General features: G+C 45.4%; 1 protein-coding gene across 1 annotated transcript in view; it reads left to right on the top strand.

The window, feature by feature from the left end:
* KSR2 (kinase suppressor of ras 2) overlaps window positions 1–17604 on the top strand; it is a 196156-nt gene that overhangs the window by 86811 nt on the left and 91741 nt on the right. The window contains 1 exon segment of the mRNA XM_032229918.1: window positions 10052–10233. Coding sequence (XP_032085809.1) covers window positions 10052–10233 — 182 coding nt within the window.

Genomic DNA, 17604 nt, shown 5'->3' with positions numbered 1-17604 from the left:
CGTTCTTCCAGCCTTCCTGTCCTCTACCATCCTTTGGAGTTCATTTAAACTCATGCCGACTGCATTGGTGACTCCATCCAGCCACCTCGTTCTCTGCCGTCCCCTTCTTCTTTTGCCCTCCATCGTTCCCAGCATGAGGCTCTTCTCCAGGGAGTCCTTCCTTCTCATTGAGTGGCCAAAGGATTTGAGTTTCTTCTTCAGGATCTGGCCTTCTAAAGTGCAGTCAGGGTTTATCTCCTCTAGGACTGACCGGTTGGATCGCCTTGCAGTCCAAGGGAACTCGCAGGGGACTTGATTCCTACAATGGATGAATGACTTGCAAAATTTAATGGAGTTAACAGAGATAGCAAAATGGACTGCTTTGGTTAAAGAAAAGAACACCATTAATTTTGTTTCTACCCAGAAATCTCTTGGATTTTGTGCTTGAATTGGGGGGAAAAATGAAACTTTGGTTTTGGGTTTTGCTGGTTAGGTAGGTTTGTTGACATAGAAATGGCGAGTATGCATTAGTATATAAAAGTAAAAAGTTGAGGATGTGCATTACTATCTTATTCTACTGCACCAAAAAGAATCAGAAATCAATGCTTTTCTTTTCCTCCTAAACTGAACATTTTTTTCTCTTCCCCTTTTCCTGCCTTATTTCCCCCTCATTTTCATTTTTTTTTTGCATTATATATTTTGATCAAGTAATGAAATATTTGAAATGGGGGGAAAAATGGGGAGGAAACACTGGATGTGCCAGGTCTTTTGCGTTGGGCCTTCAGGGCTGCCACAACGATTGCCATGGGAAGCTGGGAGGGAGGATTATATGGAGTGGGGTAGATATAGTCAAAATAACATTCCTTTCTTAGAGCGTCAAGGACATCTTGCCCTGCACCTTGAGTGACGTGACTGGGAGGCATCTCCAGTGGGACGGTGCCTGATTGGGCCATGTGATGGACATGTGGGTGCTGGGCAGGGACTTGAATTTCTTCTGAGAAGGGAAAACCTGGAAACTTTCAGATTTGGGTTTTTCCCAGATGTGCCAATATGACATCTCTAATAAAAGGGAGATGTGGAACTTGGAGGAATCTCAAGTCTCGGAGTCTTCTTTTCTTGGGGGTGTTACTTGGAACCCTGATAGGATGACAAACCGTAGGCTACAAAATGTACTGGATGGACCTGTAGAACTACACTAAGCCCAAACCAAACCACCTTGGGCTAAACAATATATGATCCCAGGCTTATTAAATATGTGCTGACGGCACACCTGTGGCAGATGTGTAATACATTTATGGACAACCGAGAGGGGCAATGAAGGAAGTTTCTCCAGTGTGAGCATCAAACTTTTTCTGACCCAGCCTTCCCGAGAGCATGAAGCAAACTCCTTGTCCCGACAAAAATCCCCTTTTATGAATTTGCTGTGAATTCTGCTCATTCACCATCCAGCAAAGTCTTTCCAAGGGAGGATTTACAGTCACAGACCTTCTCTGCCTTGGAGAGGTGCCAGGCCGATATCTGCAAACTTGGCAAGGAGTCTTGGAGGGTCACGAACCAATGAAGCGAACTAATGGTCTCCTGCAAACTCCACTCCCCTTTCGCTCCTCTTTTATTTCCTCTGGGAGGGGCCATTCATCGTCCAATTCTGGCCTTACTCCCAAGTCAACCCCTGTTCTTTAGCTGTTCCCTTCGTCTGGCAACTCTGTGCATGCCCCAGTGGTGGGTTTCAAAAATTTTTCGAACCTACTCTGTGTGTGTGGCCTCCTTTGTGGGAGTGGCTTGCCGGCCATGTGACCTGGTGGGAGTGGCTTGCCGACCATGTGTTTTCTTTCTTTCCATTCTCTCTCTCTCTCTCTTTCCTTCCTTTTGTCTCTCTGCCCCTTTTTTCCTTTTTTTCTTTCATCTCTCACTTTTTCTTTTTTCTTTTTTCTTTTTTCTTTCTTCCTTTCTTTCTTTTCTCTTTCCCTCTCTGTGTGAGTCTGTGTGTGTGTATGTGTGTGTGTGTGTCAGTGGTGGGTTTCAAAAATTTTTGGAACCTCTTCTGTAGGTGTGGCCTGCTTTCTGGTGGAACCTCTTCTAACCAGTTCGGTAGATTTGACGAACCGGTTCTACCGAACTGGTGCGAACTGCACACACTGGGAACAGGCTCCAGCTGTTCATCTGCCTCACTGATCTCTGACTCCAAAGGCAGCTGATAACTGTCAGACGGCTCTGGCCCCCTCTCTGCCTCCGACACAGAGCCCTCATAAGAGCCTTCCCCAGACTCCAGGACTGGCCCAGGTTCCTCCCCAACCTCCTCACTGTCTGAATCTGCTGCCGGCTTTGCTGGCTGCTGGCGGGCCATAACAGAACCACACACCAAGGGGCAGAGTGCAGGTAGCCTTTAATGATCCAATTCTCCTGAGATACAGGCTTGGCTCCCACAACATCCTACGCATTGTTCCCGCTTGGTGCGGTGTGACAATCTCATTAGGTGGTTGGTAACCGTGGTTGGTTGGTGACTTAGTACAATATGTGCTCAGTGGTGTTCAGCAAGTGGTAATTTGGGGTGCTGTGGGAAACCCACAAAGCTACAAACAAGCAAATTACACTGTGGCTAAAACGTGGGAATCCAGCGTCACCCAGCCCAATGTCATTTTCTCTGCATTAATGAATGCCTGCAGAACTTGCGTATGTGTCTGCGGTTAGCTAGGCGACCTTAGTAAGATGTTCAGGTATTAATATTCCTTGCAACGTTTGCCTTTTCCCAGAATACACCTGCTGTTATTTCGACTAAAAAATTGATTTCCCAATGGTGGATATCCCGTTTCCCAATTCTCTCTCTTCTTGCCAAAAGGAGCCTGGTTTCTTCTTCTTCTTCTTCTTCTTCTTCCAGAAAATAAGAAAATGTCTCTATTTTTCAGAAGGAGTCAGCACGATTATATCTGGGAGTACAATCCCTAATACCATCGTGTCCACTCAAATTCTGCCATCATTGGTTATCTCTCTTATTCCATTAAAAAAAAAATCATTGGCAGTTCTGGAGCACTGGATGTTGTCATTTCCGCTCCCCTATTTAACTATTTGTTTAATCCCCCCCCCCATTTCAAATGGAAAGGTTCTTGTTACGTCTCCAGATAAAAAAGAAACTTTCAGCCTTACAGCACTCTCTCCCTCTCTCCCCCCCCTCTCCCTCTCCTCTCCTTCTCTCTCTCTCTCTCTCTCTCTCCCCCTCTCCCCCCCCTCTCTCTCACACACACACACGCAAACTCTCACAAAAAGACAGGACAGAAAAAATAAGCAAGAATTTTCAGGTGCTTGTTTCCAACATCACAGTGATTTTAGTCTCCCTGGCTGCAGCTTGTTAGAAAACTTTCAGGCAATGAAATCTCTGCTCTTTAAACAGGGCTTCCTTTGAGAGCCGGGCTCTCTTTAAACAACTGATCCCCGCCACACTGTCTATGCCCTGGGATGTGAACCCCCCCTCCCTAATAGGGCTCTATTACTGATTATCCTTCTCATCTGTCCTATTACCCGTTTCCTTATGTTCTTATGACTACGGCGTCTTGTTGTATCACAGGATTCATGTCGGTTCCTTTTATTTAGTATCCTGTTATGGTTTATGTTGATTGCTTATTTAGTATCTTATGAGTATCGCTGAGTGATGTCGGTAATTTATGATTGTATTTTAGGATGATGCTTATTACTTATGGCTTGTACATACACACTGAGAGCTTATGCACCAGAGACAAATTCCTTGAGTATGTCCAATCACACTTGGCCAATAAAGTATTCTATAGGCTATCCTATCCTACCCTATTCCATCCCATCCCATTCTTCTTTCCTCGTCCTCCTCCTCTGTTCTGTTCTGTTCTGTTACAATATTCTATTCTATTCTATTCCATTCTATCCCATTCCATCCAATTCTTCTTTCCTCGTCCTCCTCGTCCTCCTCGTCTGTTCTGTTCCATTCCAATATTCTATTTTATTCTATTCCATTTCATTCCATTCCCATTCCCATTCCCATTCCCTATTCCTATACCTATTCTATTGTACTCTACTCTACTCTTCATTCTATTCTATTCTATTCTATTCTATTCTATTCTATTCTATTCTATCCCATTCCCATTCCCATTCCCATTCCCTATTCCTATTCCTATTCCTATTTCTATTCTACTCTACTCTACTCTACTCTTTATTCTATTCTATTCCATTCCCATTCCCATTCCCATTCCCATTCCCTATTCTATTCTATTCTATTCTATTCCATTCCCATTCCCTATTCTTATTCCTATTCTATTGTACTCTACTCTTCATTCTATTCTATTTTATCCCATTCCCATTCCCTATTCTTATTCTATTCTATTCTATTCTACTTCACTCTTTATTCTATTCTATTACATTCCCATTCCCATTCCCTATTCCTATTCTACTCTGCTCTGCTCTACACTACTCTTCATTCTATTCTTTTTCTATTCTATTCTATTCTATCCCATTCCCTATTCCTATTCCTATTCCTATTCCTATTCCTATTCCTATTCTACTCTACTCTACTCTACTGTACTCTACTCTACTCTACTGACAACTCAGTTATATTTATGACAGTTGCAGTGTCCTCGAGTCATGTGATCCCGTTTTGTGACCTTCTGACAAGCAAAACCAATAAGGAAGCTGGATTCACTTAACAATCATGTTACTAACAAAACAACACCAGTGATTCACTTAACAACCATGGCAGAAAAGGTAGTAAAACGGACTAAGAGTCACTTAATAAATGTCTCGCTTAGCAACAGAAATTATGGGTTCAATTGTGGCTGTAGGTCAGGGGGTGCTTGTCCAGCTAAGTTGCATCGTAGGGCTGGAAGGAACCTTGGAGGTCTTCTAGTCTAAAGCCCCCCTCCCCCCCTAGCCAAGGCAGGATGGAAAGGGCGTTTTACCACGGACAGTGGTCTCCAAAATAAGGGCCAAGAAAGGAGTAGCGTCCTGAGGACACCTTTCCTCTTACAAATCTCTTTTTAGCGAAGCATTTGATTGTTCGTTCCATCTCATCTGGCTTTCAGCCTCCTTCCCCTGAGCACGTTAACAAGGTTTTCACTCCTGAAACTCGGCTGAGCAGATTGTTTGGAAACAGAACTTCTGTCAGGAAGGAGCAAAGGAAGGAGCAAAACGGTCTGGAGACAAAGACAAATTGAGGCAGTGATTCTTAAAACATGTTTCTCTGGTCTAGAAGGGGAAGTTGCATTGTGCCAGGCCTGCCATAAATCAGGATTCATTGGCCAGACAAGATAAATCGGCCTACGTTCCTGGGGAAATTAGCCATGTGGGATGGGGGTCGCGTTCTGCATCTCTATGGGGCCAAGCTAAAAATGTTCACCACAAGAGGGCAGAAAGCACTGAGAGACTGGGGAGAAATTCACTCTGGTTCCTTGCAAAATCCCCTTCTTTCCTCCTTGGAAGGTCGGAGCAGGAAGAAAGTTTGACTTCAGATCAGGGGACGGGTTGTCAGTTCAGTGTGTGCAAAAAATGTTGCACGTGCGCACGGCGTTTGCACATATGCACAAAGCTAGGTCTGCGCATGCACAAAATGTTTTTAAAAAAAGGGGGGGGAATTACCGTGACCCGACAAATGCGCGCTTGACTAAAGCGTGCCGACGAAACCACGGTGACGAAACCGCGAAGTCATCAACCCTCCAACAACAGCGCGCTGACAGAAGCGCGAATTAAGTTAAGGTAAGGGTTAGGTTCAGGGTTAATTTTAGGGTTAGGTTTAGGTTTAGGGTTAGGTTTAGGTTTAGGTTTAGGGTTAGGGTTAGGGTTAGGGTTAGGGTTAGGGTTAGGGTTAGCTTTAGGGTTAGCTTTAGGGTTAGGTTTAGGGTTAGGGTTAGGCTTAGGGTTAGGCTTAGGCTTAGGCTTAGGCTTAGGCTTAGGCTTAGGCTTAGGCTTAGGCTTAGGCTTAGGCTTAGGCTTAGGTTTAGGGTTAGGTTTAGGGTTAGGCTTAGGGTTAGCTTTAGGGTTAGCTTTAGGGTTAGCTTTAGGGTTAGGCTTAGGGTTAGGTTTAGGGTTAGGGTTAGGCTTAGGGTTAGGTTTAGGGTTAGGCTTAGGGTTAGGTTTAGGGTTAGGCTTAGGGTTAGGTTTAGGGTTAGGCTTAGGGTTAGCTTTAGGGTTAGCTTTAGGGTTAGCTTTAGGGTTAGGCTTAGGGTTAGGTTTACAGTGCGCTTCTATTGGCTCGCTGTTGTCAGCACGCTTCAGCGCTCATTCATTGAAGCGGTTTAGAACTTGCGGTTTTGTCACCGTGGTTTAGTCGGGCACGCTTTTGTCGGTCGCCCTTTTGTCGGTGAACCGGGAATTACATGTGTGCAATGACAACTGTTCTGCGCATGCGCAGAACCGAAGGTGGCCCTGTAGGTGAACCGGTTCGGAGGCGTGGCAGGCCTGGATCACCGCCTGTTCCATTTGGTGACCCAGGTCGCCAAATCACTACCGGTTCGGCCGAACCGGTCCAAATCAGTAGGAACCCACCTCTCCTTTAGATGTTCTCCTTTGCAAACCTCCGTGTCCTCTCTTAGGAATACTTTGGAGCAAGAAGAGGAAGACTGCAAGTAATACTGGTAGTAGGCTCAGTGGAGGGAGTCAACCGGTGTATCAACCCATTTGAGGAGATTGCGCTTTGCGTGCGCGCAGTAGGTTTGCAAACAGCTCAAAAACGTACCTTTTAGTGCAACCCTAGTGAGTAAAACAGCTGAAGCATGCAATTCACCCTGTCTGCCTCTCAGCTGGGCTTCAAACAAAGGAAATATAGGTCAGTATAGCACAGGGATGGGCAGGCAGGCCCACCTGATCGTGGGAGCGAACCGGTTCGCTCTCAGCTGATCGGCGGAGCTACTGGTTTTCCTGAACTGGTCCAAACTGACTGAATCTCACTCCTGAGTAGGGTGAAATATTTCTGCTCAGTGTCCGAATCAGGCAACGTTATCTTCTTCCAGGAAATCCGTTCCACTTTGCTGATTGACCAGAAGAAATAATTGTATCACTCATTGATTTTCAATGTTGGTCCTAATTTGCCTGTCAGGAATGCCCTCAACTCAAATCCTGCACAGGTAGCCCTCAATTTAACAACCGTTCTATTTAGTGACCATTGAAAGTTACAACAGCACTGGAAAAAAAGGGAATTTGCAGCCCGTCCTGGGAAGTCCCTCCTTTTCAGATGGCTTTAATTGCACATAATCCAGGATGGATGGTTTTAATGCACTAATTTTTCCATTTCTTATGTCTGTGTGTCTGTGTGTCTCTCTGTGTGTGTGTGTGTGTAAATTTTTTCAACATAACATTTCAATTTCATCTTTCCTTAAACAGTTTGTCATCTAGGTTCAAATATCTCTGTGCATCAGCTTTCAGCATTTACACATCATTCACCTTAATATTAATTCTCTAATCTTAAAATTATAATGTATATTAAACGATTTAACATTATTAACCTATTCATTTTCCTCTTAATGTATCTTCTAATAAAAATACAATGATAACACTAAGCATAATTATCTTCCTCATCATAATACTAACGATTACCATCTTGTTTATACCTCTATCTTAACCTATGTTCTACTCTTCTTTAGTCTTCTTCCCTTATTTCCAATTTTCCCCCTTTCCCCCTCTTTTTTTTCTCTTTTCATTTCTGTGAAACAATAATTCACTCTTTTTTTTACCAATTTAACCTCCCATATCTACCTACCAAATTCCCCCCTCGTTTGAATTCTTTTGTATGGCACAAAACAGCAGGGAGTTTGCGCTCTGTTATTATTTGTTTGTTTGTTTATGTCCTCTTTTAAGTTTTCAGTTTAGCAAAGGATCACCAGAGAGAAAGCCAAAGAGAAGCCAATCTAGTGATTTGGCTGTTAACTGTAATTGCCCTCTGGAATTCATAAAACTCCAGAGGTTGGCCGAATTAATATATCAGTCCTTTAGAGCAAATAAACAACAGGAGAGGACGGTTGCGTTCGTTATTAATTTGAATTCATGTACTTAATCAGGACAGGTGTCTTTAGTAAAATCGACTCCCTGATTAAATGACAGTGTCATGAAAACAAGGCAGTCCCTGTGTTCAGGCTGTCTACATAACATATAATAAAATGGCAGAAGAAAAGGGTGGTGGGTGAAAGGGGGGGGGGAACAACCAGGATAAGAACCAAACACCAGATTTTGCAATATTGCATTTAGATATATACCGCTTCATGGTGCTTTAGAGCCCTCTCTAAGCAGTTTACAGAGTCAGCCTCTTGCCCCAAAAATCTGGGTCCTCCTTTTACCCACCTCAGAAAGATGAAAGGCTGAGTCAATCTGAAGGAAGGAAGGAAGGAAGGAAGGAAGGAAGGAAGGAAGGAAGGAAGGGCAAAGCAATAGCAATAGCTCTTAGATTTATATCCTGCTTCACGGTGCTTTCCAGCCCTCTCTAAGCAGTTTACAGAATCAGCCCCTTGTCCCAAACAATCTGGGTCCTCACTTTACCCACCTCAGAAAGATGAAAGGCTGAGTCAGCCTTGAGTCAACCAGGCTTGAACTCCCGGCAGGGGGCAGAATTAACTTGCAATATTGCATTCTAACCATTGTGTACCATGGATAGATGGATGGATGGATGGAAGGAAGGAAGGATTTATGTATGGATAGAAGCAAGGAAGGAAGAAGAAAGGAATAGCAATAGCAATAGCACTTAGACTTCTATACTACTTCACAGTGATTTACAGCCCTCTCTAAGTGGTTTACAGAATCAGCCTCTTGCCCCCAACAATCTGGGTCCTCATTTTACTGACCTCGGAAGGATGGAAGGCTGAGTCAACCTTGAACCGGTGAGGCTTGAACTCCCAGAAGGGGGCAGAGTTAACTTGCAATATTGCATTCTAACCATTGTGCACTATGGATAGATGGATGGATGGATGGATAGAAGCAAGGAAGGGAGAAGGAAGGAATAACAATAGCAATAGCACTTAAGACTTCTATACTGCTTCACAGTGCTTTACAGCCCTCTCTAAGCGGTTCACAGAGTCAGCCTCTCTTGCCCCCAACAATCTGGGTCCTCATTTTAGCCACCTCAGCAGGATGGAAGGTTGAGTCAACCTTGAGCCAGTGAGATTTGAACTGCCGAGCAGCAGCAAGCAGTCAGCTGAAGTAGCCTGCAGTACTGCCCTCTAACCACTGTGCCACCTTAACTCTTGAATCGGACAGTTATGAAACCACTGCCGTATCCCCTTAGAGCTGTTTTGTCTAATTACGTGGATAGGGTGTTTATGTTAATTTCTCTTAAAACATATGATGAACGGTTGCAGGAACTGGGCCTGGCTAGTCTAGTGAAGAGAAGGACCAGGGGAGGCAGGATAGCAGCCTTCCAATATTTGAGGGGCTGCCACAGAGAGGAGGGGATCAAGCTATTTTCCAAAGCCCCTGAAGGCCAGACAAGGAACAATGAATGGAAGGTGAACAAGGAGAGATTCAACCTGGAAATAAGGAGGAATTTTCTGACAGTGAGAACAATCAACCCATGAAACAGAAGTTGCCTTCAGAAGTTGTGGGAGCTTCATCCCTGGAGGCTTTCAAGAAGAGACTGGACTGCCATCTGTCAGAAATGGTGTAGGGTCTCCTGCTTGGGTAGGAGGGTTGGACTAGAAGACCTACAAGGTCCTTTCCAACTCTGTTAATTTGTAATCTAATATTCGGTCATGTTCTCATCATACACTAAATAAATAAATAAGACAGCCGGAAAGTTTCCAATGATGGAATATCAGCCTTCTTGGGCCTGGATGGAAAGTGTAAATTTCTGGACACCTCAGGCAAGTCTCATCAAAACAGTTGGGAACAGCTCAATACCCTTTATGGAACGTGGACCATCAGCTTGGTCTTTGCCCTCATTTTTCTCCAGCAGCTTATCATGACCAGAAAAGGATTTCTAAGCTGTGGAGATCCTTGGACAACCTAACAGGTTTTTTTTCTTCTTTCTCTCAGATTCTGACCTCTGTTGACCTCCCTCTTTCTGCAAAACCTAAAAAGCTTTCCTTTCACAGCGATCCTTTCTCACAGCCCGTTTCCCTTCTTCCTTCCCTCCCAGGGTCAAGAAGAAGGATAAGCCCCTGAACCTCAAGATTCACAACAGCGTGGGGAGCTGTGAGAACATCCCTGCGCAGCGCTCTCCTCTCCTCTCCGAACGGTCCTTGAGATCCTTTTTCGTTGGTCACCCTCCTTTCCTTCCTTCCACTCCTCCAGTCCATACGGATGGCGTGTTCTCCACAAGTAAGTCAGATCTGGCGGGGTAATTCTGGGGGAAGGAAAAGAGGGGGGGGATGCAAACACACACAAACACACACACGCACACACGCACGCACACACGTTGGGCATGGGTCTTCTAATCCAGTCTTCACTTTGTTTGAAATTGTTTTGCCTATACAAGGTCCAACGGAGGCCGCTTCTGTAAAGTTCACAACAGTGGTGGGATTCAGCCAGTTCGCATCTATTCAGGAGAAACGGTTGTTAACTTTCTAAGCAGCTTGGAGAACCGGTTGTTGTAAGAAATCTCCTTTTGTTTCTTTCCCCACTTTCCAGGGCTAATCCTGTAAGGAAGGCAGGAAGGAAACTTTCTGGTGTTGTTTCTAGCCTAATCTTTATTGCCCTGCTTACAGAAACTGCCTCTCTGGTTAACCCTTATTACTATTGTAACAGCTAAGGCAAAGTGGCCATCGATGTGAATGGCATTGAGTTGGCCATGCCCACCCAGTGACATGACCACCAAGCCCTGCTTACCCGCCTAGTCATTAGGGCAGAGAACCGGTTGTTAAACTATTTTAATCCCACCACTGGTTCACAAACTCATTATTTGCAATCCTTACATTGGTTTAAGGAATATTCACAAAAGGCTCCTAATTTAGATGAAAGATTTATAGGGTGAGCCTCCAAAGAGACCTGTGATGACTACTCAATGGTGGGCCCTGCTCTCTTGCCTTCTGTTCTTCGTTCTTTTGGTCCAGGAACTTTTGGCGGCTGAGGTGGGGCTTCAAAAATGTTAGCAAAGGGTTCTCTGCCTGGTTGTTGGGTGGGTGTGGCCATTGTGGGTGTGGCCATTGTAGGTGTGGCCTACTTGGTGGATGGTATAGAGTGGGGGTGTCAACCTCATGTTCTCAGGGAGGTCTCATGTGACGTATCAGGACTTCCCTCCCCCACACCCTTCACTAAACTGGGCATGGGCATGGCCAGCACATGACACATCTGGGCTGGGAGTTTGACATCCCTGGTATAGAGTCTTCTGCTTGAGTAAGATGAGGTGACCAGATAGCGGCCAGTGGAGCTGGTAGCAGAGTTGGACAGTGAGAAGGTTGGGGAGGAACCTGGGCTAATCCTGGAGTCTGGGGAAGGCTCGGATGAGGGCTCTGTGTCGGAGGCAGAGAGGGGGCCAGGGCCATCTGACAGTTATTAGCTGCCTACAGAGTGAGGCAGAAGAACAGCTGGAGCCTGTTCCCAGTGTGCACATGCACAGAGCTGCCAGACAAAGGAATAAGGCCACAGGTGGACGTTGAATGTCCCCTCCCAGAGGAAATAAAAGAGGAGCAAAAGGGGAGTGGAATTTGCAGGAGACAATTAGTTCTCTTAATTGGTTAGTGACTCTCTGAGACTCCTTGCCAAGTTCTGCAGATATCGGCCTGGCAGCTCTCCAAGCCAGATAAGGTCTGTGACTGTAAATCCTCCCTCGAAAGACTTGGCTGGATGTGAATGAGCAGAAATCACAGTCAATTCATAAAAGGGGGTTTTGTCGGGACCAGGAGTTTGCTTCCTGCTCTCGGGAATCCTCGGTCAGAACACAGGGGGTTGGACTAGAAGACCTCCCAAGTTCCCTTCCAGGTCCGTTTGGTGGTTGTTATTCAGCCCCAGTCATCCCAAGTTAATTAATATGACAGACCAGGAGATGCTCCGGAGCAGGCTTTTGACAGCACTGTCTTGCTTTTGCATCCGTGTGTCAACCCCATGCTTCTCCTTGACAATCTGGCAGCGAGAAAAACAACTGTGCAGCGGAGGCCGGCTAACAGGAGAAGACATCCAGATGGAAGGGGTCAAGGCACCGGGGCTGTTGCCGTCCCCCCTCCCCTCGGGGGCTAAGGCTTCCCTTCGGCTGGTGCCACTGACTTCAGTGATGATGCAGCCCGGCCTGCATTGCTGATTGCTAAGTTTTCCTCTTGGTGCCTGAGGTGCTGGCATTCGTCTTGAGTTGAATGGCAGCTGCTGAGAAGGATCTCCCGGGGTTCTCAGGGAGGCTTTGGCATCTGCGTTCACCTGATGGCATCTTTTCAGAAGCTGGCAGGCAGTGGGTCCTTTTTCTTGCCCTATTTACTAGGTACCAAATAAAGGAGAGTATTTGTAACTCAGGGTTGGGAAGAGGAGTTCTTGGTGCTCTCTGAGCTTGGAGGTTTCCTTGCAGATGTTTCATGACCCAACTAGGTAACATCATCAGTCTTAGAAGGGAGTGGTGTTTCCAGGAAGGAGGAGGAGGAGGAGGAGGAGGAGGAGGAGGAGGAGGAGGAGGAGGAGGAGGAGGAGGAGGAAGTGGTGGTAGTGGTGGTGGTGGTGGTGGTGGTGGTGGTGGTGGTGGTGGTGGAGGAGGAGGAGGAGGAGGAGGAGGAGGAGGAGGAAAACTGTGTGGTCCTTAGTACTCTCTGAGCTTGGTTGTTTTGTTGCAAATGTTTCATGACTCAACTAGGTAACATCATCAGTCTTAGAAGGGAGTGGTGTTTGCAGGGAGGAGGAGGAGGAGGAGGAGGAGGAGGAGGAGGAGGAGGAGGACGACGACGACTGTGTGGTCCTTGGTACTCTCTGAGCTTGGTTGTTTTGTTGCAAATGTTTCATGACCCAACTAGGTAACAACATCAGTGTTGCATCAAGGAACCCTATTTACAAGGCCCTTAGAGAGGAGGCAGGCAGGCACCGTCTTTGCCTGATATTGCATTGATCTGTTGATTTATACCACTCTGGTGAGACCAAGCGTGTGATGTTTGAATGCCCAGTCCAAGTCACCACAATACAAAAAAGATCCTAGAAAGAGTGCAGAGAAGAGCAACAAAGAGAATGAGAGAGAGAGAGAGAGAGAGAGAGAGAGAGAGAGAGAGAGAAAGGGAGTGAGATGGAGAATGAACAAGGGAGAACAAGATAGAGAAAAAAAGAGAAAGAGAACAAAAGAGAGAGAATGAACAAGAGAGAGAAGAGAGACATAGGAGAGAATCAGAGAGAGAATGAACAAGAGAGTGCAAGAGAAAGAAAGAGAGAATGAACAAGAGAGAGAAGAGAGAGAAAGGAGAGAATGAGAGAGAGAATGAACAAGAAAGTGCAAGAGAAAGAAAGAGAGAATGAACAAGAGAGAGAAGAGAGAGAAAGGAGAGAATGAGAGAGAGAATGAACAAGAAAGTGCAAGAGAAAGAAAGAGAATAAACAAGAGAGAGAAGAGAGAAAAAGGAGAGAATGAGAGAACGAACAAGAAAGTGCGAGAGAGCAAAAGGAGAGAATGAGAGAGAGAACAAACAAGTGAAAACAAGACAGAGAGAGAAAGAGAATGAGAGAGAGACAGAAAAAGAGAGACATACAGACAGAGACCCCCCTCTAGGATCTGCTTAGAATCTCCTGTCATATTGAGATGCTCTCACAATTTGGCTGGCATCTCCTGGGACATTTTTTGGCCTTAATTGGTTATCTGATGAGACCCGCAAAGGGGTGTCTCTCTCCATAATTAGACATTTGAAGATGAAATTTGGAGGAGGTGGGCAGTTTTGGGTATTTCACAGCAATATTTTAAGAGACGTCCCCTCTCCCTCCGCAAAGTCTAACAGTTTTAAAAATCTATTCCCTCCATTATGATCATTTCAATACTTTTCTTTCTTTGTGCATTTAATAACTTCACTTACTGTTACCAGACGTAAAAATTAATCTTCCATGAGTCTTTTAAAAAAAAAAAATTCAGTAGCTATAAGTCCCAATGAAAAAAGTTCTGGTCTCTGAAATACAATAATATTCTTTGAAATAATTTGTATATGTGTGTATTCGTATTTAATTTTTTCTTGACTTTTTCCACGAGTTTTGTGAATGTTCACTAAATGAAAGGTTGTAAGTTGAGGATTAAATGTCAGGGTTTCAAGTAACACCCCCAACAAAAGAAGACTCTGAAGCTTGAGTTTCCTCAAAGTTTCCATTTTATTAGAGATGTCATGTTGACACACCTGGGAAAACCCGAATCTGAAAGCTTCCAGGTTTTCCTCACCCAGTTGAAAGTTCAAGATCTTGCCCCAACACCCACAAATCCATCACATGGTCCAATCCTTCATTGCCATGAAGAAAGATTCCTTTCATCCACATCCGTCCAGGTGCAGGGACAAAAGCGACCTTGACTTTCTGAAAAAGAATGTTGTTATGGCTACACATCCCCCATACTCTGTATAATCCCCCCTCCTGTTTTCCCAGTAGAAAGTGTGGCTGGCCTGAAATCCAAAAAGTAAAAGATGGCTTCCAGGTCTGACAGGCGGCCTCCCTTCAGAAGGCAAGCGTGTTCGGCAAAGGGAATAATGTACTAAATTTCCTTGGCTTTTTTCGCAAATCCATTGTGCCTGGTAAGACGTCCTTTCATCCTGCCTCGGGCAGGGGGATGGACTAGAAGACCTCTGAAAGTCCCATTATGATTCTAGGACTCTGTTTTAGCTGTTCCTGAATCCCACTTCATTTGTTAGCCCCCTCCCCAGTCTGAAAAAAACCCTATTCTTTAAGTAGAGGGGGAAGGAAGATTATTTCACAGTCAGAACGAGTTGGCACTTTGAAACGCTCCTCAATCATTGCGAGATGATTCCATGGGGCACCTCAGGTGTCACCGTCCGCCTGCTGGCTTCTCCACGGGGTTGCCTGCTGGACCCACTTCCCTGTGGAGGGAGCACAAGGGGCCATGTAGGTCTTAGGTCTTCTTGTCACTCCTGCCCATCAGTGGGAGAGACAGCCGTGGCGCGTTTTGATGTCTGCCGTGGTATCTCTCTTGTCAAAGGGGAAGAGAGAAGGGGGCGACCTCCAGGCTCTCTCCCCCACTCCTCTCCCCCACTGCGGTGTCTGTCAACAAGAGCTTGTCAGCTCCGGAAGGCAAAATACTGAATAGTTTTCCCTGGAGAGAAGATTGCAGAGCTGAAACTAAACTTGGAGGGAAAGGGCTGCGCCAATTCCCTGTGGAGCTTTGTCCAAAATGACGAGAATCAAGATCATGTGAAGGGTTAATACTGCTTTATAATGGCTTGGTAAGGCCACACTGGGAATCTGGCATTCAGTTTTGGCCGCCACGATGTAAAAAGATGTAGAGACTCTAGAAAGAGTGCAGAGAAGAGCAAGAAAGAGGATTAGGGGACTAGAGACTAAAACATTTGAGGAACGGTTGCAGGAACTGGGCATGGCTAGTTTAATGAAAAGAAGGATTAGGGGTGAAGTGATAGCAGTCTTCCAATATCTCAGGGGCTGCCCCAAAGAAGAGAGAGTCAAGCTATTCTCCAAAGTACCTGAAGGCAGGACAGGTGGAAACTAATCAAGGAGAGAAGCAACTTAGAACTGAGGAGAAATTTCCTGACAGTGAGAACAATTAATCAGGGGAACAGCTTGCCTCCAGAAGTTGTGAATGCCCCAACACTGGAAGTCTTTAAGAAGATGTTGGATAGCCATTTGTCTGAAGTGGTGTAGGGTTTCCTGCCTAGGCAGGGGGTTGGACTAGAAGACCTCCAAGGTCCCTTCCAACTCTGTCATTCTGTTATAGATCATCTAAATGACCTTCCACCAAATATATATATGAATAATGACTTTATCACCCTTGGAAAATTGGGAAGCAGGAGCAGCGATGGGAACAGGAAGTTCCTATGTGTAGCCTAATGAAAAAAAGGACTAGAGGTGACATGATAGCAGAGTTCCAATATTTGAGGGGCTGTCCCAAAGAAGAGGGGGGGGGTCAACCTATTCTCCAAAGCACCTGCAGCCAAGACAAGAAGCAACAGATGGAAACTAATCTAGCAGAGAAGTAATCAGAACTAAGGAGAAATTTCCTGACAATGAGAACTATTAACCAGTGGGACAATTTTCCTCCAGGAATTGTGAATTCTCCAACACTGGAAGTCTTTAAGAAGAGATTGGATAACCATTTGTCTAAAGCAGTGTAGGGTTTCCTGCCTAAGCAGGGGGTTGGACTAGAAGACCTCCAAGGTCCCTTCCAACTCTGTGATTCTGTTGGGTGGAAAGGAAGCTTCCTGCCTGATTTATGACTACAGGTTCGCAATACAACCAGACAGTTCTCCTTTATTACTATTTTAACATCAAGGAAATTGCTGCCGTTTCATCTTCTTTGGCTTAGGAAAGAAAATATTAAATTAGCTTGCCAAGCACCCTCTCTGAAACCTATCGGAGCCGTATTTCAACTCTCTCCCTCTTTACCTTGCATACCACTGCAAACATCGGGGGCATTGTTAATCCTTCTGATCCTTCCTCTATCACGGCTGTAATGAAAATAATTACCTGCGAACCACAGAGGGCTTCTCGGGGCTTTGTTCGGAGGTCGCAATTCCTGGTAGACTTTAATTTTATATATATATGGCAATGAGTATGTTATAGAAAATAATTAAGTGCCTCGGCTAGGCCCCCCTCCTTCCTCCTCCCCTTCTGTAAAATAGCATGATTTAATTGAGTAAAAGTCATCCGAAGTAACCTGTGCTAAAGCAGAGGGCTTAATTTAACCTCAGGTAAGCATTTGTAATTGCCTGGGTCCACAAAGGAGGAGAGATGGGGAGAGAGAGAAAGAGAAGGAAAGAGAGAGAGAAAGAGAGGGAAGAGGGAAAGAAGAAGAGGGAGAGAGCTAAGAGACAGAAAGAGGGAGGGAGAAAGAAAGGGAGAGGGAGTGGGAGAGAAAGAAAGCGAAAGAGAGAGGGAGAGAGAAAGAGAAGGAGTGGGAGGCAGAGAGGGAGGGAGAGAAAGAGGGAGAGGGAGGGAGAGAAAGAAAGGGAGAGAGCAGGAAAGAGGGAGGGAAGGAAAAAGGAGAGATGAAGAGAGAGAAAGGGGAGAGAGAAAGGGAAAGAGAGAGGAGGAGAAAGAGGGAGAGGGAAAGAGAGGGAGAGGGAAAGAGAGGGAGAAGGGGAGAGAAAGAGGGAGGGAAAGAGGGGGAGAGAGGGAGGAAGAGAAAGAGAGGAAGGGAGAGAAAGAGAGGGGGAGAGAGAAAGAGGGGGAGAAGAGGAGGGAGAGAAAGAGAGGAAGAGAGAGAGGAGAGAGAGAGAGAGAGGAGAGCAGAGGGCAGATCATTTTGTAAGGTGATTTAGCGATGAGCAAATGGCGTTTCTGAAAATAAAGCCATGCTTCTCCGCTTATCCAGACCAGATCCTGAGCGGAATAAATCAGCCACTTTCCAGGGCTCTCAGGCAGATAACTTAGATTTAATGCCTGATGGTTGAAATGCTGATTCTTCAAAGGGGGCAGATTTTGGACCCCAGTCTAGAAGCACCACCTAGAATGCTTGAGATGGGTGGCAAATCAATTTAATAAAATAACTACGTAAAGAATAAACAAAATCAACCGGAATAAAATAACGACTGGGAAAAAAGTGCAGGTAGAAATCCTAAGGGCCGAATT

The sequence above is a fragment of the Thamnophis elegans genome, chromosome 13 (assembly GCF_009769535.1).
Source record: "Thamnophis elegans isolate rThaEle1 chromosome 13, rThaEle1.pri, whole genome shotgun sequence".
Taxonomy (NCBI): domain Eukaryota; kingdom Metazoa; phylum Chordata; class Lepidosauria; order Squamata; family Colubridae; genus Thamnophis; species Thamnophis elegans.
This window is presented reverse-complemented; position numbering and strand designations above follow the sequence as displayed.